The 22,811-nt window shown below is 42.7% G+C and overlaps 2 protein-coding genes across 4 annotated transcripts in view; one reads left to right on the top strand and one right to left on the bottom strand.

Moving 5' to 3' along the window:
- The window catches only part of LOC308398665 (protein TANC1-like), a 48,068-nt gene extending 40,147 nt beyond the window's left edge, over window positions 1–7,921 (top strand). The window contains exons 21-28 of the mRNA XM_080885416.1: window positions 68–191; window positions 286–461; window positions 869–998; window positions 3,099–3,128; window positions 3,220–3,311; window positions 3,401–3,547; window positions 4,573–4,673; window positions 4,802–7,921. Coding sequence (XP_080741542.1) covers window positions 68–191; window positions 286–461; window positions 869–998; window positions 3,099–3,128; window positions 3,220–3,311; window positions 3,401–3,547; window positions 4,573–4,673; window positions 4,802–6,155 — 2,154 coding nt within the window. The 3' untranslated portion in view covers window positions 6,156–7,921. The remainder of the gene's footprint in view (window positions 1–67; window positions 192–285; window positions 462–868; window positions 999–3,098; window positions 3,129–3,219; window positions 3,312–3,400; window positions 3,548–4,572; window positions 4,674–4,801) is intronic.
- A 58-nt stretch (window positions 7,922–7,979) lies between these two features.
- On the bottom strand, window positions 7,980–20,742 carry LOC308398407 (WD repeat, SAM and U-box domain-containing protein 1-like). 3 transcript variants are annotated; one of them, XM_080885024.1, is made up of 14 exons: window positions 19,540–20,742; window positions 18,673–18,777; window positions 17,520–17,931; window positions 16,854–17,041; window positions 16,323–16,409; window positions 15,708–15,801; window positions 15,062–15,095; window positions 14,900–14,940; window positions 11,231–11,337; window positions 11,085–11,102; window positions 10,611–10,637; window positions 10,141–10,320; window positions 8,725–8,859; window positions 7,980–8,640 (listed from the first exon to the last, which is right to left on the bottom strand). In XM_080885024.1, exons 3-14 carry the CDS (start codon window positions 17,915–17,917, stop codon window positions 8,489–8,491), a joined length of 1,461 nt encoding a protein of 486 aa, XP_080741150.1. In that variant the 5' UTR covers window positions 17,918–17,931; window positions 18,673–18,777; window positions 19,540–20,742; the 3' UTR covers window positions 7,980–8,488. The 3 variants fall into 3 exon arrangements, with proteins under 3 accessions (XP_080741150.1, XP_080741152.1, XP_080741151.1); XM_080885026.1 differs by lacking the exon at window positions 11,085–11,102; XM_080885025.1 differs by lacking the exon at window positions 18,673–18,777.
- Between the last annotated feature and the right edge of the window lie 2,069 nt (window positions 20,743–22,811).

Here is a 22,811-nt window from a genome sequence, read left to right as displayed (position 1 = left end):
TCTTCTCCTTACCAGTTCTGTCTTCTGTTTTTTCAATTTTTAAAATTATTTATTCTCACTTTCCCAGGTTGCCGAGCTGCTACTGAAGCAAGGTGCAGACATCGACGCCACTGATAAGCAGGGACGCTCTGCGCTGATACTGGCCGCCTCTGAGGGCCACGCAAGCACGGTTGAACTCCTGCTGTCAAAGGGTGAGAGTAAGCACCTTTTACAGTGAGATCCAAGGTTGTTTGAAGTGTATATATATGAACTGGAGAGCAATACTTTTATTGTTTGTGGTCCCAGGTGCTTCTCTGTCCTCTGCTGATCAGGAGGGGCTGACTGCACTTAGCTGGGCCTGCATGAAGGGCCAGAAAGGTGCAGTGCAGGTTCTGATGGAGGCAGGAGCTGACCTGAACCATCCAGACAGACAGGGGCGGACTCCGCTTGACCTAGCTGCCCTTAACGGGGATGCAGATACAGTGGGTTTAATGGTTCTTGACAATATTCTGCAAAACATGCAATTAAAAGATGATTAGCAACACGCAACACATAATTGCAATAAATTGTAGATAAATGTTGCAATTACTATAATAACCATAACAATCTTCATGCGGCGCTCTGCACAAGACCTCAGATTTCCACAACAGTTCATGCAGCCAGCCTTCAATCCAAGCATTTTGGCTTTGATTTGTTCCGCTGATGAGCAGGAGAGTAATCAAAGACTTTGATAATCAACAGTTTTCCAAAGTCAGCAGCAGAGCGCCCGTCTGCTAATTTAGTGAGGCTTACTGCTCATAATCAATGAGACTATTTAAAAATCAGCATTTCATCGCTGAAGTAATTAATTTAAATATAAATATGTTAATATTGTTCAATGACTGTTCAGGTGCATTGCCTGGTGGAAAATGGAGCGGTGCTGGAGAGAGCTGACAACAGTTCCAGAGTTTCGGAGAGAGCGACTGGCTGCCAGAACCCGGCGCTGGTGGCGTCGCTGCTTAAGAAGGGATCCAAAATGGGTATGAACCTTTTTTTTGTTTAAACTTTAGCAGGCCTGCAGTAAAGGCCACATCTTTAAAAAAAAAAAAAGGTTTTGAAACTTGTAGGTTTATCTGAGTGCAGTGGTTTACAAATTCACTTAAAGAGCAAATGATCCCTGGTTTGATTTCAGGAGGAGACACAAAGAAATGTTTAATAAGGGTGCAAAGTAAATGGTGTGCAAAATATAATTGTCAAGCTCATATGCAGCCCTGTATCATACGCAGATTTATTATGTGAAAAGTAAAGCTGCACAAGTATTGCTTAAACTACACAAAGGTGATCATGTGATAGAAATGTGTGGAAAAAAATATTTTAACTTATTATTTAATTAGTTAAAATTCTAGTAGTAAGTAGTTTACTACTTTAGAGATTATATATTCAAATATATTTAAAGAACCTGAATCTAAATTAAATTTGCACATTTGAATTGATGCTTTTCAGAATCATGACTTGATATTGTTGTATTATTATTATTGATTTGTTGATGCATATATCTCTTTATTGTTGCAGCTGTTGGTAGTTTAATTACTTATATGTTGCTCACTAGCTTAAACTGTAACAATGCAATTACTTTGTAAAATAATAAGCAAGTAAAGCTTAGTATGGAGTAAAAAACATAATGATTGGACTCAAAATGTAGTGGAGTAAAAGCAGTATAGCATAGAAATATTTCAATATAGTATAAGTATCTCTGGAATTTAAAACTTGGTAGAACCTCCTTTAGCAGCAACAACCTCCACCAGGGGTTTCCTGCAGGGATTTATGATGAACCAAACCAGGCTATATTTTCCAAGAAGAGCAGACTTAAGCGTTTATAATTAACCACATTTTGCTTGCCTTTATTTTATTTAATCGCAGAGTTTCACTTACCTAGTATAGTCTATACTGTACATTTTTCGCATTGTGTGCAATGAAAACACGAAAAGCACAACTTTATATGTGTTTGCTTTGTTAGGAGCAAGGCAGTGAAGATGCATAGGTACCCGTAGCGTTCCAACTTTACCCATTCATCGTCTTTCTCTTCTCCTGTCACTGAAGTCTGCCACACTGATTGATTACAGGCTACTGATTCAGTTTCACGTCTGCGTCTCAAGCAGTCTTACACCCGTGAAGGGGTTTTGAACCAAAACAGAAAGTGGGGTTATCTGAGTAACGGCTTCAAATGCAAGTTGTCTCTTTTTCCTGTGGGATTAACCTTGCAGTCATGTCTTTAGACTGTGACCCACACAGGCATGGATGAAACACCCAAACCTCACACCTTAAAGGTCAACACCGACCAGGCCTTCTTGCTGCCATGAAACTAAAGAATAAAATACATTTTTCTGCATCTTTGAGGCATAAGCAATCAGGCAAAAAAAACGAAACTACATTTAATAAGCACAAACAAATGTTGTGTTACTGTAATAACAAGAGCATTTGGAGTAGAGAGAATATTGCACGATCATCAGGATCCCTTAAATCAGTTGTCTGAACCACATTTGTCTCAAGGCAATGCTGCGTGCCCTGACTTATTGCTTTTTAGAGAAGAGCTACTTCATTCAAAAGGGAATTATTTATCAGTCCCACACATTATGAAAAAAAATGTGAGATTTCCTTCCAAACAGTTATGAATGAAGTATTTGAGAACCAACAAGGCTGTGATAAGACACAAACACCCGACAAGATAGCAGTGGTTCAGAGGAAGAGGTAACTCCTCCTACATGGTCCTAACCTAGTCACCTAGTTGAGTTTTTTTTTTTTTTTTTAAAGCAATGTATGAAGACCAGGCCCCAGATCCCGTTGCCATGACAACTTTGCTCCCATCATTGCTCCTCTTCAAAACTAATTATTGTACAACAATTTTTCTTCACTAATTGCGGCACGACGTCTAACATAGCATAAAGTTGAATCGACGCGTCTCAGGCTAAGCCCATCACTCAAAGTGCGCTCGTATTCGCCTTAAACTAATCAGTGGCTCTTTACGGCTTGATAGATATTTGATTACTGCCACACACGAGCAGTTTTACATCCACTTGTCTAACTCCCTTCTCACCTCTCTCTCTCTCCATCCCTGGTTGCTCCCCGTTATCAAACAAAAGGCTATAGAACGGCTCCGCACGATCGATCAGGTACCCGACATATGTGACATATTTAACATCCAAAGAACAAGAGATAAGGTGAGGCAGGATAATACAAAAAGTTTTTGTACCCCTCCATCAGGTCATGCTACGTGGGCTATGGCTTCCTCCAAACCAGACATTCTCCTCATCCTGCTGCAGAAGCTGATGGAGGAAGGGAACTTACTTTACAAGGTGCGGTATAGCGAATGTTACATGTTACATGTGGTGGGAAAACGATTAGTTGTCAGTAACCCCCTTTGAGTTTTTCTCTTCTTTCACAGAAGGGACGTATGAAAGAAGCAAGCCAGCGTTATCAGTATGCCCTAAGGAAACTACCACGTGAGGGGCAAGGAGAGGAGCTGAAAGGCTTGAAAGACCTGCGAGTCTCCCTCTATCTAAACCTTTCACGGTGCCGCAGGAAAACCAACGTAAGACTCACAGCTGTACCAAACCACTTCTGCACTATTTAACATCTGCAGGTTTGTTGGACACCTAGGGAATGTCAGTTAGGGCGGCCGAGGCAAGATACACGGTTTCTCAAGATGTATTATTTATCTGTATCAACATAAAAAGAACATGTCTCCGCTGGTATAGCGCAATGCAAAAATATAGCTGCTTTTCAGATCTAATTTCAGGCCTCCCTGGTAAACAGAATGTACTTGTAAGACCTGGAAGCAGGTGGTGACATAATGAATAACTGTGTGCCGTTAGTGTGGAGATAGATGTGTGTGTGGCCTGCAGCCAGGGCTGGAACCCACCCTGGTGATGACAGACGTCCTAACAGACTGTGTAAAAATGCCATCCTTAGGGTCAGTGTGGCCGATGAATAATGGAGCAGATAATGTGATGTGATAAGGTCACTCTCTCTGGCAGGCTAAGTCCACTCTCTTTCCTTCTCCGTGGCTCTGCAGGGGGTTTATTTACAGTGGCCGCACTAACGCGCTGGCTAAAATCCACATATTACAGCTGAACGCAGGCAGTAGGGGCCAGCAGGGAGACTACATGATACCGTCATTAAACATTCAACAGCGACGCTCACAATCTCACATTCAAGGCTGTCGTTTTGACCTCACTCTGAAGGACAGAATCACACTGTGTTGGTGTCATTAAATATTCACCTGAGAGTGATGATGGGAGCAGTAAAAACCAGCAGGAAAGGCAAGCCACTCTCCTTCTGCTCCTGGTCAATAAAAATGATTGCAGTGCGAGTTCTGTTTCATTAAACAGGTTTTGATCCTCAGCTCCATATAATGAAGCGGCAAACAAACAGTATTGTTCTTTTTTTTATTACTGGAATGGCCTCAAATTATTTCTGCAGAGCCGGCACTCTCCAGGCTAGGCACTTAGAAAGGCAGCTGATCATACAGTGGGGTTTATTTGTTGCTGCACGTCACAGCGTCACATTTAATTTGAAATACAAACAGCGCGTGTCACTAAATGCATTTTTCTGCAGGACTTTGGCATAGCTGAGGAGTTTGCAACAAAAGCCCTGGAACTGAAACCAAGGTCTTATGAAGCCTTTTACGCCAGAGCCCGGGCCAAGAGGAGTAGCAGGTACAACAATATTCAAGTATACTTCGAGCCGAATCCTTTTGCTTAGAGGAAATTCTTGCGAGAAAAGGCCCGCGTCCTCTCTGTATTTTTAAAAAGTTCCTTTTGTTCGTTTTCTCGGTTCTCCCCAGGCAGTTTGCTGCAGCGCTGGCAGATCTCCACGAAGCAGCACGACTCTGCCCGTCCAACCGGGAGATCCGACGCCTGCTGGCACGAGTAGAGGAGGAATGTAAGCATCATCAGAAGCTTTCCAGCAACAACTCGGCACAGGGTTACAACAGGGACCCTCACACCCACCATCATCAAGCCACAGAGGAGGAAACGGACATCTTTTCACAGGGAAGTCTGGAAAGGCACATCCCAGCAGAGCAGGCCAATGCGGAGAAGGAAGAAGAAAAGGAAGATGGCGAGGAGGTGAGCCTGCAGTGTGGGAAAAGTCCTGAATTTTGGCCTCTGAATCCATACGCTCCGAACAGGACTCTCCCCGGAGCTGTGGCCTTTGGATTAGGAGATCAGTCGCCGAGCTTTCATCAAGAGGAATATGTACAGAACCAGCTGTTTGTGGACATGCCCGAGCCAGTTCCTGCTGTTAACAGGCAACTCCAGAGCCAGGGCAGCAGGACTCATCACCAGTGCCACTCCCTCCAGTCAGGGAGCAGAATTGGGGGCAGGCCTCTGTCTCTGTGCGGTCCTTCTAGTCCTTTGCCAGGTAGACACATCTCCACCTCTCTGAGGCCTGCACCTGTTATGGGTATCGACATCGGCCCTGGATCCTGTGAACACTCTGGGCTCAGTCCTACTGAGCACTATCACCCTATGTCTCCCAACAGCTCCTCCCCACCTGGACCTCTGCAGATGTACCAGCCGCGCTCCTCCAGCTTCTCCAGGGGCTCTGACAGGCTCTCTACCCACTCTGTGGCTCTGGATGGCCTGGCGCTCGCTTTAGGTGCTGGTATGGAGGTTAGGCGGGAGGGTGGTGGAGCAGGAACAACAGGCTCAAGGGGCTCCAGCTCCAGTCAGGCCTCCAGTGGGAACCTGTCAGATGGGGGCAGGCAGCAGGCACCAGATGCCCCGTGCCCTATCAAGAGCAGCGGTAGCTTCAAGACAAAACCTGAGTTAAAGCCCCGGCCCTTTATGGGGGTCATGGACAAAGCGGTGCGAGTCAGCCAGCAGGCCTCTGGCCTGAGCCGGCAGGGAGGAGGGGTGGAGAGCTTCAGCATGTCCGTGATGGAGTTCCAAGGGCTGAACAATGAGTTCAAACACGCATCATTCCAGGAGCAGCACTCTGTGAGCCACAGCAACAGCCAGCAGCAGGGCCGTGAGTTTGGAGACCGGCTGCACCAGCGAGAGGGCAGAGGTACCACATCCTCCCAGCTACGCTTCCCCGAGGGGAGGCACAGGCAGGCGAGCCTGACGAGAGACAACCCAGCTCTGCACATGGCTCCCATAAAGCCCAAACGCTCTTTTATAGAATCCAACGTCTGAGCGTAGTTTCTCAAAGCACAGGAGCAGGCTGGTTTTTTTCAACAAGCTATGTCCCACATTAGGTAGCAAGGGAGACGGGCGTGAGAGCGGCTCCCTTCCCTGAGCCTGTTTTGTAGATTTATGCTGCTGCACTGCATTTACAATCTAGAACCAGTGTTCAACTCAGGCTACTATGCTTTTGCTTACATGTATACAGCTAGTGTATTCAAGAAGACCAGACATACCTTAAGTAGGGATTTAAATTTAAAAAAAAAAAAAAAAAAGAGTAGTCTATTGTCTCAACTTTTAATTCATAATATCAAATATAGAAAACTGAGAAAGCTTTGTGCACGAATATACGAAACCTCACGCTGTTTGTTGCAGGATATGACCATTTCTATTGTGAAGTGTCTTTTAAAAAACATTTATATTTGTACGGTGTACACTATATTTGCAGATTATCTATTTCCCTGTAAGTGGTTATCTGTTAGCATTACAGGCTTCAGAACGGATTACTTCGTGTACCCGAGATCCTTTTTCTTGGTGCATTTGACTAGAAAAACACAAAAAAAAAAGGCACTGTACATGACATTGTTGGACAGCTTCTTGTCATAATCTTACAAGTGACTGCTTCAGTATTCACAGTAAATGTTATTTATTTTTGCATAGCAGAGAAAATATTCATATGAAGTGTTTATTGGTTTATTCAGACTTGAGAAAGAGCTTTTACAGAATGTGGGATAAAGAGAGAAAACAGAAACTTAAGACTTAATATATGTTCATAGTTGTCATATACACTTTTCAGAGTCATACTATGGATTACAGAATATTACCACATTAATATTGTGGTATAATAAAATATTCCTGGATGACTACATTTCTACAGCTCATTCTTTCATTTTACTCCATAAAATGTTGCTTAAAGCTTCCGGGTGTGTGGGTGGGAGAAAGGCCTTTCACAGGACCTTTCACATAACTCGCCTAAATTGACATTAAAACGAACCTTTGAAGTAAACTTCGTTGTTTAAAACTGTGGATGTTGCGTTTTCATATAAACCAAGAATGAGGGAACATCTTGCTTCACAAACGGCAGCAACTGATGCTGTTAAAAGAAGAGGGAAGCATGCCCCAACTTTACCTTTTCCAAGCATCAAAGTTTAAAGACATGCTATCATCATATGGTTTTAATGATCTGAAATTGTTCTGAAATGATAAAAAGCATCCTTTTTTGGAAAAGGGTTGTAATAAACATCAATATAAAACACGGACTATCTTTCTCCAGTCTGGACTTGAGCATTTCGGGTCTCACCATCTTGGCTTTTCTGAACCACAATTTCTCGTGTGAGGAGTGGAAAGGAGTTAGAAACTGCCAAATGCCACACAAATGAGCATCATCTTGTATTCAGCAAGACTTTAAACTAGTGACTGAGTTTATAAAGTCATCAGGAAGATGTTTACTGAGCCCATAAACGAAGAGAGCAGAAGGATTTCTATCAGGCTTCTTATGAATTTTGCTTCTTTGTGCAACCAGAGCAGTCGCCCCCTGCTGGCTAATAGAAAGAATGCAGGTGAAAGGCACTTCCACATTGGCGTCGCTGTTCCAACACAGCAGCTATGTTCATCTTTCACATACAGCCTAAGGTAAACAACAAGGTTACAGCAATCTAAATTAAATACACTGTAGATTCTTCTGATCTACAGTTAGTGCAAATAGTGTTTTGTGTGTGTGTGTGTATATATACATATACATATATATATATATATATATATATATATATATATATATATATATATATATATATATATATATATATATATATATATATATATATATATATATATATATATATATATATATATATATATATATATATATATATATATATATATATATATATAATAATGCTAATCAGTTTCACATAATAACAAAATAGTCACCTATTTGTAAAGTGAGGTTAGGGGAATCATTAAAAGCAATGCAGGTAAATAGTTTTCCTCATTCTTCACTGATCAAAAATCAAAGCAGGGATTTCACAGGAAGGACCAAATATGAGGAAATTGAAAACATGATCCAGCCTAAAAGTGACATATTTGCTGCAGCCAAAGCTAGTTGAATTTGAGTGAATAGCTAAGTGCATTCTTGAAAACTCTGGATACTCATGCTGGTCTTTTCCCCCCCTCTGTGTGATAGCAGGCAGCTGATTGTTGATTCGGGTTGGTCGTTTAAAATCTGGCTAACTATCATGCACACCTTTTCCTGAAACGGTGCTGTGGGCATTTATCTGAGCACTGCATTCTGCTTCTCTACACTTCAGTGAAAAATCATTAGCACGCCAGCTCAGATCCACAGATGTCTATTGGCTGGTCTTCCAGCGACCAATAGCCATCTTCAGGGTGTGGTTAGGGGTGAGCAGAGTCGTCAGCAAGGGGAGGTTGGTCATGGGGCTGGAGCGGTTTTTGGTATTAATCCAGCTCTCAATGGCCTCTTTTTCATATGAGTAGCCATCTGTTTGGGGTGGAAAAAACTGTGTAAACAACACAAAAAAGCACAAAGTAATGATGGAACACACGATCGATGATCTCAGCTCACCAGCAGCAATAACCGGCTCCTTCATCAGTTCTCTGGTGATTGGACACAGGAACTCATCGGGAATGCCTAGACACACTGAATCACTCTTCAGCTCCTCCACCTTCCTCAGGAGTTTACTGCGCAGGCCGACTGACTCTACAGACACACATCAGCCACAGAACAGAGGCACATAAAGACTCGGTGTGCAGTGATTCAAAGAAAGAAAGAAAAAAGGAAAAGGAAAATAGCTGAGCATCAAGTGGAACAAGCTGAACTGACCCAAACACTGACAGTAATATCAATACGATGAAGCCTCTGAGCATTTGTTATTCGTGTCTTTAGCACTTTGCGCTCTCGGGTGACAAATGTGAGCGTGGGTGAGGGTGGTGGGACCAGACCATGTCTGCTGTCTGTCCAATTCAAAGATAAATGCTCAGCAGCTATCCGGGGGCCAGTTTTACTTTGAAAAAAAAGAAATCATCACACAGAAATTATAGTTTACAAATAAACAATCTCATAAAAAATGCCTTAACTGCAAATGAACACAAAGGACTTTAAACATTGTGTGCTTTCCTCTCAAAGAGGCATTGATTTCACTCTCAGCTTTGAAAAATGCGTCAGGGCGCTCCGTCTCTGTCTCTCTGTCATTGTAGCAGATAAAACAGACTACTACTCTAACACTCTTCTCCAAGTTAGTTCTGGTTACAAGCAAGGTGGGATTCACGCGGCGTTACTAAGAACAGAACAATGTGAACGCGAGCTGCCACGGCGAGGAGTGATTGACAGCGACTGTGGGATGAAAATGACGGCACGGCAATGCAACAAACATTTGCTGACAACTACGTGACGAACACAGGCCTAGCTGGTAGACTGACATCGACAACATAACGCTCCGACTTTGCCGAGCGGTTTCACTTGATGGTGAAAGGGGGGAGGAAAAAAAACAAAAGCGTCTGATCAACTAAAAATAATACATTCAGACAGACTTGGAAATAACCAATAGGGCTTAGGTATAAATCCACTTTATACCGTATGGGGAATTCTGTTTTGATGATTGGGTTATGTAACTGAAGAAGCGCTCCAGATTAAACGTCCGAACCGCTAAGGTCCCTAAAGCTTAGTGGTTTCCCAGTGCAGCCTAATATTACATAATCTTGCTGAGTAAAACCCCCCCACCCCCTCCCCATCAGCACCCATTCCTTCACCCTTACTTTGATTTAATATGCCATCTTTTATCCATGTAAATAGGTGCAAAAATCCTAATCCGCACGCGGCCGTGCTCATTCTCACAAGAGACCCGGCGTGTAATGCTCATAAGACTGGGCTTTTATCCTTCTGTTCTGGACAAAAAGGAAAGTATTAGGACTGTGGGAAAAGGAGGGAGTGGGGAAGCGGCGCCGCTCTCGCTGAGCAGCGTGTGATGCTCGTCTTCCTCACCGACGTGCAGCTCTGACGCCAGTGTTTCCTTGGTGAGGCTGAGCAGCTCTGTCCCATCTATGTTATTGGCCTTAAATCTGTCCACCAATCCCTCGAGGCCTTCCTCCAGCAGCCACTCTGACACATCGTCCTCCGACCAATCGCTGACCAGCAGCTTCGATCGGCCTCCCGAGGCTCTCCCTGAGAGGGTGAGTCAAAGCAAGATGGTCAGTCCTAGACAGCTTTTGAAAAATGGACACATATTCTCCATGCAAGGCGAACCTGGAGTCCGGCTGACTGCTTATTGATCGTGAGGCTGTGGCTGTTACAGCGATATAAATAAATGTTTGAAAGATTAATGTGAAACCAAACGTGAATAGTGTGATTAGGACAAAAACAATCGCAGGCTTTCGTGCACACTTTGTCTCAGGACTGGAATATTTTTGTATAGAATATCTGCAACACATAATACAGTAAAGCTGTCTTATCACCTTTGATTGAAGTCTGAGCAGATTCTTCTGCAAGACAAACAAAACAAAGAAAAAGAACCGTAAACATGAGAAATGCAATGAAGTCTTTGGGCCAACTGCAAACACGTGAGAGTGGCGAGTGATCGAGGAAACGAGGGCGACCGTGAAACCAACATCTGTGCCCTTCTTTAGGAGACGAAGCTGCTTTAACATGTAAAATCTTAACACACACAAAAAAAGAGCCAATGATGCTCTTGAGCTGAAACACTGTTATTAAAGGTTATACTGATTCGTACTCAGCAGAGAATACAAAGGTTATAAGGTCTTTAAAAAATCCTCTGTTTTTCAGAGCTGGCAAAAAAGGAGCAATAAAAGCTGGCCTGTTACTGCTGAGTGTTGCTTGCTGTTGTACTCAGTCTGCTGTTGTTGTTGTTAAAGTGACATAAAAATGTGTCCAAACAAGAAAAAACAAAAAAAGATAGAAAGAAAACCAACCAGGCAACAGCTTCCCGCCTTTCCGTTGGACGGGGAGGTGCAGTAAGGGAGAAAAACAAAATCAGATTACAGGAACATTTTTACAACTCATCAAAACATAGATGTGACTCTTCTAAAGTGATGCGTGTGGGTTTTTCCCTCCCTACCGTTTCCACCGCAACCATCCTCCAGCCTCCAGATGTTTATGGTCTTATCCATAGATCCTGTAGCAATAAGCGGTGAGGTCGGAGAGAAGGCGCACGCCGTCACGTACCTGCAGCAGAGGATAACCACCTGAACGCTGCTTCTATTCACAATACAGGTATAATTTCTCTATATGGTAAAAAATAACAGACTGACAGAGAAAGGTGTCCGAACAGATTTACCAGGCAAACAGCTTATGCATGATTCACCGACAACAATTATGCCAATAACACAATCACATCGATGTCAATGGGCGGGATTACATTTTCAACATCAATGCAATCATTTCCAAGAATCATACACGAACGTAATGATTACCTTGGATTTCAAATTACTCCAGCAGCTTGATAATTGTTTTTATTTTCTACTACTTTTTTAAATTAAATTACACATACACATACTACTATGCATTAATAATTCTGAAGGAAATTCACAAAGTTTTACCTTATTTTAAACTACATGTAAAAAGAAAAATGAAAAATAAGACGTTGAGTAAACCTTTGTTATACAAGCACTCAAACAGAGTCTATTAAAATCAGTAATTCAGAAGTCAAAGTGGAAAGAACCACATCTCAGTCCTGCTAAGCAGCTCGATGACTTAAAGGGAATCTTTGATGTCAGTTTCCAATTGCATGTTTGCTTGTTTTTAATACCTGGACTTGCCTAGAGTAGCTTTGCATGATTCACAGTTCAGAATAATCCTGATTAATCTTACACTGGGGCTTGGTGCACTGTCTGAAACAAACCGTTTTAGCTCCTTTTCTTTCACTTTAAGGAAACTTTCTTCTGAATGTCTGCTTGGGGGAGGAGCTTGATAAGAGATCTGTCATGAGAGCTGTCATAAGAAACGGTCACAGCAGATGGCTGTCCCTCCCTGAGCCTGTTTCTGCTGGAGAAAGTGACAAAGGTTTCTTCCTGTTAAAATTGAGTTTTTCCTTCCCACTGTCGCCAGCGTGCTTTCTCATAGGGGGTTGTGTACTTGTTGGGGTTTCTTTACTTTACAATATGAAGCACCTTGGTGACCGTTGTTGTGATTTGGCCCTCTAATAAGGAAAATTAACTGAATTGAAGACATGAGCACATTCATGCTCTCTGACCTCATGCAAAAGCAAAGAGTAGGAAAAAGAAACCTCTCTGAAATTGAGTGATTAGGCTGAAGCCTAGTTTGAGCTGACAGGGATTACTTGGACACATCCTCGCCTCATTATCTGGAACTTTGACTCTTTAATATGAGCATCGACTATTCTAACAGGAAATAAGACAAAGCATAATAGGTCTGCTTGAAGCTTTAAAACTGCAGTTGCTTCCTAGATGGCCAAAAGTTTTTTTAATTCTGGCTTGATGCTACATATGTCACAGTGATAAAAATGCTCTCCATCAGGACCAATTCAGTGAAGGCTTACCATGCTGAAAGCCGCACTGAGCATCTCAATAAGGATTAAAATCAAATTCTCAGCGGATTCAGTAAAGTCAAGGCAGCGTTAATGAGTCCAATCTCTCTCGAACCTAAGCTGGATTGCTGAGAAATGATGATCCACAAAAGCTAGCTGGCTTCACACAAATATCTCTACGATTAAAAGAGCTGAAAGAGAGGCACGCACTAACCCGACCTAAGAGACTCTCACAATGTTGTATCATCAGTTTGTCTAACTCAAAGCAGTTTCCTGAAGACATTTTGTCAAGTAATGAAAAAACTTCTTCCCCATTTATCCACTTTTCCTCAACTTGCCGCTTGCTTCCTCTTCAGTTAGTGATTTTCCAAAACGACTTTCATTCGCCCCGCTGAAAGGAGTCTGCTGCCTTTCAGACACAGGTGGCTGGATGGACGTATAAATAGCATGCAAGTGTGATCGTTCAGCTGTGGGTTTTGCGTGGGTGGGAGGGACAGAGTGAGAGTAGTCTTACCTTTTTCTAAAAAAAACACAAGTTTAGGGACAACAATGCAACACAACCCGTTTTAATCATGTAGATCAGCGGCCCCCAACCTTTTTTGCACCACGGACCGGTTTATGCCCGACAATATTTTCACGGACCGGCCTTTAGGGTGTCGCGGATAAATACAACAAAATAAAACTAGTACCGGTACTGAAAAAAAGAAGATTTATTCATAACACACGTGAAAAGACCCAGGAAAACCGAGTTAACGATAAAAACGATAACAAAATAACGCTGAAAACCCTGAAAACCATACATTTCACACCTGAGCCTCAACTCTCGCGGCCCGGTACCAAACAACTCATGGACCGGTACCGGTCCGAGGCCCAGGGGTTGGGGACCGCTGATGTAGATCACATCATGGGCGGAGTTTCAGCTATCGCTTTCCCCACAAACATGGGACTTAATGAGTTTTGAATTTTGTGTTTCTTTTATACAGACGCGTTGTCCACCAGCAGGGGCGGAGCAGGGTGGTGGCCACGGGCAGACTTGACACCTGGTTGTGCACCAGTTAGGGGGCAAAAACATACTGCAAGAGATTTAGATCCAGTACCTACTATTTCCAGTAGAATATTCTTGCAGAACCCTAGCTACCCCTAACCCTGTTTTAGTGAGAAAAAAGAAAAGAAGTCAATAGTTTTTGATGTGCGTTATCTACTGATGGCCAACAGTCACATATTCTGAATAGAGATTAGAGTCAGAATACTTGTCAACAATGATGACTTGGAGCCCAAACGCCTGTTAAAGATGTAGATTTTGTAATAATTTAAAGGTTACATGAAAATATTATTATGAATCTGGCTGTCTCTACATAACTGACTGCCACGGAGAAACCGTATAGACCTCTTTCATCGCTCAGCCACACAAGATGATAAAAACAAGATTGAAACCTCCATGCAACTAGAAATGTTGGTTACCTGGTGACTGCACTCAACTGTTTACCGTCTGAGACTGTTTGCAAGTAGTTGTGGCAAACATCTGGTCATCCAGAGAATGAGTGTCCAACACCCTTAACTTCTGCCTGACCACTTTTGATCATGAAGCGACTGCACAGGTCGCAGACTGACTCCAAACACTTTTGAATAAGTCCAGTTTAATTCATAAAAACAACCAGATTGCCAACATGTTGCAATCAGGCTAAATGAGTCTGTGCTCATGATCACAACTCATCTGCAACAGGTCTCTCTGTAAAAACAACCACTTGGCTATTCTGGTTTTATTCCTATATAAAAGCAACATGGCTAAGTGCCTATGTCATTTCCATCAGTTACATCAGTGTTATGCAGCAACTACATCACTGTTTATGGAGAAATTTACAAATTGCTGCAAGAAGAAATTAAAAACAAGAGCTCAGGTCTGTATAAAACCACAGCAAGTAATATAGACAAAACCAATAGTGCAAAAATGATCACAGTAACTTCAATTATTTTATCATTAGCTTTAACTTTAGCTATTTTAAATATTCAAAATCTTATATTGTGGCCAATTTTGTATGCTGTAATTTCTAGTTTCATCAGACGTATCAATTTAAGAATACAGAAATACAGAATCAAATCACGAACTAAACAGAAAAGAATTCTGCCTGGCAAGTTGGGAGAAAATTTCAGTATCGTCTTTGTGACACAAAGTCGTGCTTATACTCAGTGTGAAAATCCAGCAAACAAAGCCTCACCACGTCAGTGAAAATCAATGTTTACCTTTCGTGCTGTTTCAGCCTGTAAAGCAAAACTGCATTCTCCTGCAGACAATATGAGCAAAAAACAAAACATGAGCTTTCTGTATTCAATCCAGACAGATATATTTTAAAATACAATTTAAGCTAATGCCGCTTGGTAAATCAGAATAAGAGAAGTGCTTACAGCATCATAAATTGTGACTGTTTTGTCCACAGAGCTGAAAGACATAAAAATATGAGATTAAAAAAAAAAAAGATTACAACCACCTAAAAAACATTTGTATTGCTTAACTGTTAAATGCAGCACAGTAGGCTGGACTCAAATTCGTGTTCACCCATTAAGAAATAGAGCAGTCCATGTCTCCCTCTAGTGTTTGCTCCTGAGTACTGCACCGTTATATTTGTGCAGAGGTGGCCTACTTACACATCCAGGAAAACAATCTATATTTCAAAGCAGACTTTTGATCTCAAATAGATCAAGACACGGATGCTGAGGTATTTCAGATCAAGCGAGGGGTGTCAAATATAGATTTAGCTTGAAACTATGAGGGAATCAAGCTGGCTAGAAATCGTGTAAATGTGCTGCATGTTTTGGCCCATCAAATACAATTTGAGTACAATTTATATGGCAGCTACCCTCACAGTGTACCAGATTTAATTAATCTCATTACTTTGAGAGAGTGGTGCATTAAGCCAACTCCAAAATCATAAAATAAGTCCTAATTTAATATGCAATAATTTCCCAAAGTAAAGAAGAGCAAGTATTATTAATTTAATTATTAAACACAATTAGACAGCAGATGTTTTGAAAAGTAAAGTTGAGCTCTCACCCAGACACAAGTAGCTGCCCATCTGAGGAGTACGCACAGGAAAGGACGGGAGCTGATTGGCCAGTTAATGTGTGCAGGAGCTTCATCTTATACGCTGCGGAAGATAAATCACATTTGCACAAAGATCAAAATACACAGCAAGCTGGACTGTTTTCAGTTTAAGGATTAGATGGTAACATCCAGAAATAAAGAGTCTCTTTAAGGTAAAAAGAAAGAAAGGTGGGGGAGTGAAGTACAAACAGTTCATCTGCAGTTAATTTTAATAACAGCATAAAAAAAACTGGTAGCTCGTTTGGACTTGCAGCACCAGTGATTTGAATCGTTGTGCCTCTGGAAATGCATACACATCAAACTCTGAACGAGTGCACACTGAGAGGCTACAGTTTCACCACAGTGCAGGCTTCAACGGGTCACATGACAACATGATAATCAAATTCTGCCTTAAATGGTATTACTGTGACAGCTGTTTAGCATCCGTGGAGTCTGGCATGTAGGAACAGAGGACGTGAAATCCAGGTTTGCAATGTTAGCTGATATGCAAAGAGGTCGTAAAAAATAACAACAGAAAGGGATCAAATGAGAGGAGATATACGGAGAGGGAGCGCCGCACTCTACCTCCAGAGCTCAACTTGTTTATGGCCCATATCTTCAGCAGGCTGTCCTGTCCACAAGACGCCACACGAAACTGCACAACTTGACCCCCTGAAAGACAAAAACAATAAAATGCAAAGAGAGTCTCAGTCTCTCACAAAGAAAATTACTAATAAACAATCAGTCCAAGTCCAAACAGAGCAGCAGTGTACGGATCACACCACCGATGGCATTTTAATCAAACAGCATTGCAGTAATTTGACCTTGTGTACTTTCTGGTGACTCTTCTACAAGGGATGGTGTGAGATCACTAAAAAAAATGTTATCTGCATTTTATTTAGTGATTTATTTATTTATTTGTGATCAATAAAATGGTTGTGTCACATCTATTATCGGTGTCTCTTTACTCACATAAAAAAAAATTTTAATCTGAAGAATCCAGTTTGATTTGAAAAAATACTAAATATCTGCAGGAATTGTATGCGTCCAATGTGTAAGGGCCTTTATTCCCAGAGGCTGCTGTAAAACACCCTGATGCACAGCAACAGTTCTCACCGCTGAGGATGCTCGGAGCGAAGGTACAGCAGGAGACGCCCAGGTCGTGGGCGTTCTTCTCTGCGTGGAGCTGGTTCATGCGCAGGTCCCACAAACGCAGGTCTCCGTATGTGGAGCCAGTCATAAACATCTGACTGCAGGGGCTAAAGGAGCAGGCTACCATTGTTGTGTCATTCACTGCCCCGGTCCTTCACAAAAACAACCGACAGCAGCTGCATGAGCAATTTATTTTTCACTTCAGGGCTATTATCATTCCCATTTATTAACACATGGAAACTGATAGTGACAGGAGGCCAGTGCAAACACTGGTGCAGACTCCCGTTTACATTTATGTTCCAGCTCATTTTTGTCATTATAACAAAAACTACAGACCTGTATAATGTTGAGAAGTCTTAATGTTAAGAACATCTTTAAATTTACCATCAGCTGATAACACAATAGCTTATAATAAACAACAATTATTTTAATTCTCAACTAATCTTCCATGTAATCTTGCTATCAAAAGTCAGAAAATTGTGAAAATGCTTGTCACGTTTTTTTTGTGACATTTAGAGTCACACTGCAAGATAGAGGCTTCCTAGCATTTAAGAAACTCCAGCAAGGGAAAGTTCCCTTGTTTTCCCCTTAAATAATTTAGCTTCAGAGATACTCGGTTAACAATTTTACCTTCGCAGCTGTCTGGAGGGAAAATCCCAAAGAGCCAAAGTGCCATCAGATGCACCAGAAACCAAGTGGAGAGAGTCAGGAGAGAAAGCGCAGATCCTGACGGGGCTACGGCCAGGATGCTCCAGCACAGCCTCGATCTCACCCGAGACCATTGACCAGATCACCGTGGTCGCATCTGTGGAGCACGAAGCGAGGAACTGACTACAGGTGCTGAAGCAGCAGCAGTGGACACTGTAGCCGTGACCTGTCAGCGGTGAAAAAGGCAGCTCGGAGAAATCACGGGCGTCGTATATCCTGAGGGTTTTGTCCCCAGAACATGTGGCTAACAGCTTGGCCGAGAAGGCGCACCAGTTGACATCGTCTTGATGGTGTTGTAAAGTGCAGATAAGGGATGTCATCTGGACAGCTGGACCTGAAGATGTCACAGATGGATTAAGAAAATAAAAAGCATAATTTGAAGAAAAAAAAAAGTGTATTTAAATCCAAAACCACGGGATAAACAAACAAATATCAGACCAGTTTTGATCAGTTTCATCTTTAAATTTGACAACCCTTTTCCACCCATCAGTACTTAAACAACTAGAGAAGTAACAGATTATTTCACAATTATAAAATGCAACGTTGGCCTTTTTTTTTTTTTTTTACACTTTTTTACAAATTTAAAACAGCCTACTGAAAAACCCCATTTTACATTTAGTTCCCAATCCGATGGCTTTACACATCCCATTATTATTTTATTTGAAGTTGGGCTCAGTTTACTTACATTTTTGTTTCCTTAAAATGGACAACAAAAAAACAACAACAGGAAAATGTGTATACTTCTGCAAAGCCAAGTAACATCCTCTGTCATGTGGACAGCCAAGTTTTTGTTCCTATCTCACCTTTTACAACACAGCTGGATACACACTGAAAGTTTAAACCACCTGAACCCGTTTTCTAGCATCACATGTAAAGCTAGCAGGATGCTGCTGATGCTGTAGTGGCCGTAAGATCCGAGCGAGCTAACTGCGCTTCACAGCCGTAAAAACAGCGTCAAACTTCATGTCAAAAATCAAACAGTCAGCCCGTCTGTGGCCAAAACTGCCTAAGAAGCAAACCCAGGCTGCAAATGTTAAGAAATCTTGTTGTAATGTAACGTGTAACGTCTCCTCACCTTTCCCCGTCGAGATGTCTACTGTCTTCGGAGTTGTTTACTTCCTCGTCAATCACCTGACCATGACGTAATGCGGCCGCGTCACCCTTTCTGTATCGTAACTTTCTGTTGACAGGACTCTAATAGTTAAAGGCCTAAAGCTTGCTTCACAGTCTTTAACGAACAGCCGTATATTAAATGTTTTATTAAAATAAATAATAATGATAATAATAATAAAATATCACAAATATTAAAAAAAAATAGGAAGCAAAGTTTCCAATCTCACACAATGTACTTTAAATGAATCCAGGTTTGAATCTATCTATCTATCTATCTATCTATCTATCTATCTATCTATCTATCTATCTATCTATCTATCTATCTACTATCTATCTTTTTTACAAAAGAAAAGCACATATGCAGTACCCAGCGGTGGTGACTTTGATATATGATGTGAGAAGACTCAGAGTGAACTCGTGTTACTTCATTCCATTCAACGATATCTCTTTTCTTTGGCTTGATAAACTCTTGGCGTGCTTTTGCAGTACGCTTTCTGTCATTATCCATTTGCACTGCAACAAGCGCTGTCTGATCAGTTTTGCAGCATTTGGCTGAATCTGAGCAGAGAGTAGAGCCCTGTACACTTCACATTTCATCCTGCTGCTTCTATCGGCAGTCACATCAGCAGTGTACCCATGCCATAACATTGCCTACAGCCTGTTTGACAGATAATGTGGTATGCTTCACATCATGAGTGGTTTCTCACATTCTCCATATCTTTCTCTTCCCAAGTTAATCTTGGCTTCATAGCGCTCTTTTAGAAGTTTCCGGCCTTCAAGAATGAAAACATCCTCTAGGCATTATAGACTTCCACAATGATAATCTTACCTCAGTGTTCTTCACTTGTTTTGATGTTTTAAAGACTTTCTTCTTAACCTAAGGAATTCTGTACCACCCACTGTAGCCATTTCCAATGATCATTCAGGCCTTTTGGTGTTGTTGAGCTGGTCAGCACATTCAGTCTTTTTAAGAATGAAGCAGCTTGTGGGTTTGTTTGTTTTCTACCTCGACTGGTTTATATTTGTTATTCAGCCTAATTATGGCCTGGACAGTAGCGGTTTTAGACACGGGCGGTTGCCCGGGGCGGCATCGTGGTGGGGGGCGGCATCACGGGCATCGGTAAAAATAAAAATAAAAATAAAAATAAAAAATTGCTCGTACTCATGCTGCCCCGATGTCCAGTGGCGTGTCCAGTGGCGTGTCCAGCGGGGTGGCCTGGGGGGGCACAGGCCACCACCCCCAACCAGCCACCCCAAAGCTAAAACAATAAATGAAATATCAAATGTACGATTATGGTTTCACAGTGAAGCTCAGATATCCGAGGGTAAGTGAATGCAGCACCGGCTTCTGCACTATGCGCATCATGTTAGCAAAGGTAGGAGAGCCAAGTGTAACCGGTGTGATTCTGCGTTGTGTCTGATAAAAAAGGTAAAAGAAAGAAAGACCTCCAAGTAAATAATTTGCCCACTCCAGCTCCTCTCCCACAGGGGAATTGTAGAAAAAGGGGAGAGGCAAAAGGGGTACACTGTATTTATAGTATTGCACCAAAGAAGAAGAAAAGAATGAGGAGGGGCTCTAACTGATAATGAACACAACTACAGGCTTGGAGGTCCTAAAAGTCAGGTATAAAAGGAGAAGTTTGGGGGTTTAGAACACATTTTGTGTAATTATAACAATGTTATTTATGACTCTGTTACATTCACCCCCCAAGAATTACACAAAATCCTAAAGGGTACACCAAAAAAAAAATATAAACCCACAATAACAGATACAGTGGCCTCAAACAAATTCACATCGCATATACAATGAATTAGATCAGCAACATAGCTTCCTCCAAGGAGGATAAGAGACCTGAGACCTGCTCGGCGTCTAGCAAGATCCCAGGACTTTCTATAGACAAAATGAGGTGCCATTTACACCACACAAAACAGGCCATAATATCTATGGGCGTCACTATCAGACTGCACAGACTGACAACATACAATGAACTCTGTGCCTGTATTATTCTTTTCCAAAAACAATAGCAATGAAAAACATACAGAAATAAGCAAATTCACACATCAATAACCGCTGCTTGAACAGGTTCAACACCAAGGAGTGTTTCAAGTTGAGCCATTGATTCAATCAAGCGACGAACTGGTTTAATGATTCTACCAAAACGTGTGGTAAGTCCTTGATCCACGTCCACATTTTTGGGTTCAAGAGAATGAAAAGTGTGGGACGGGAAAGCAGCAGGGGAGCCTGGGGAGGCTCCATCACCAGCCAGCCCACCAAGATCAGAAACACCCATTATGGGAGGGGTCCCATGAACGCCATCTTCGACCGGGTCAGCGGCAGATTGCTGATGGATCCATGATAGTGTGCGGTCATCACACTCGCCAATGCTGGAGACGGAATCCACAGTCCAGGTGGCAGGAGGTACAGCTCCTGTGCCCCCAAAAGATGTCACAGACCCATCCAGGTCAGACTCAGCGGGGCCACTGACAATGCTCACAGCAGGATGTGCAGCATCGTCATTCAGTGTTGTGTCCAAGGGCAAAAAGTTAACTTGAAGGAGCAGGTTGCGATGCACCACACGCTCATGACCTTCTTTGTCTCTGATACGGCAGATGTGAAGAGCAGGATCCAAGTCAACTACCGTGTACACAACAGGTTCCCATTTGTCAGAGAGCTTCCTTTTTCCTCTGACTCCCTTGTTTGCCAACAACACCTGGTCCCCTAGTGAAAGAGGCAGACCCTTCACTTTTCTGTTGTACTGGTCAGACTGGTGTCTCTGCTCCATTGTGCTGTGTTCCTGGGCTCGGAGCATGGCAGAGCGCAGGTCATCCATCAGTGACTTGACATAGGTATCATAGTCACAAATGGTGTCATCATGAAGGACATCCCGAAACATGAGGTCAACTGGCAACCTTGGCACCCTCCCAAACATCAGGTAGAATGGCGCAAAGCCGGTGGTCTCGTGTGCCGTACAGTTATACACAAACGTCATGGACTGTATCATCTGCGGCCATTTCTGCTTACATCTGGGGGGGAGGGACCGTAACATGTTTCCAAGGGTGCGATTAAATCTCTCTGTGGTACCATTACCCATGGGGTGGTATGGTGAAGTGTGGGATTTGGCAACGCCACCCAAAACCAGAAGCTCTGCAAGCAGCTCACTCTCAAAACTAGCTCCCTGGTCAGAGTGAATGCGCTGAGGGAAGCCATACACACAGAAGAATCCATCCCAGAGCTTTTTAGCGACTCTCTTAGCTGTCTGATCCTGGCATTGGAATGCATGTGCTAATTTTGTGAAGTGGTCAGTAATCACAAGGACATCCACAGACTTGTTGTTGCTGTCCTCAGCTGACCAGAAGTCAATGCACACAAGTTCCAGTGGAGCACAGGTCTTAATGCTTTCCAACGGGGCCCTAGCTGCTGGCTCTGGGGTCTTGCTGAGAACACACCTGCGGCAATTTCTCACATGACCGCGCACATCCTTCTCCATATCATACCAGAAAAAACGCTGACGAGCCAAGGAGAGTGTGCGAGGTTGACCTTGATGACCAGCATTGTCGTGTATGCCAGACAGCACCACTTGTTTTAGGGAGTCAGGTACCACAAACTGGAATCTCTTGTGTTTGGTCAGTGGGTCCCTCACGACTCTGTAGAGGACACCATTGAGGAATGTGAGCTTATCCCATTGTTTCAGGAGCCGCAACGTATGTTGGTTCTCATGACAGCGCTCACGTCTGGAGGGTCTGCGCTTACGCTCAACATAGCGGGCTACTCTGGAGATCACAGGATCCCCTGTTTGATGAGACAGGAGATCAGCACGGGACAGCGCATGAGTAACATCACAGTCAGGTGGACTGATGGAGGTTAGGTGACCAGCGAGGGATGTTGCACGCTGGCGAGAAGCAGACTCCCACTCACAGAGCGAAGACATGAGAGAAGACACGTCATCAGTTGACAGAGACACATCAAGCACAGCAGAGGGTGGAGCACTGCGTATCGATTGAGGTTGACAGGTCAAACGGAAGGCATCTTGGACACTGGCATCTTTCACACCACTGACTTGCTCTAGCAGCTCAAAGTAGGGCTCCGACAGGAGCCGCTGG

This window comes from Rhamphochromis sp. 'chilingali', assembly GCF_963969265.1.
Source record: "Rhamphochromis sp. 'chilingali' genome assembly, chromosome: 6".
Lineage (NCBI taxonomy): Eukaryota > Metazoa > Chordata > Actinopteri > Cichliformes > Cichlidae > Rhamphochromis > Rhamphochromis sp. 'chilingali'.
Note: the sequence above shows the minus strand (reverse complement) of the source record. Positions and strands in the feature narration are given on the sequence as shown.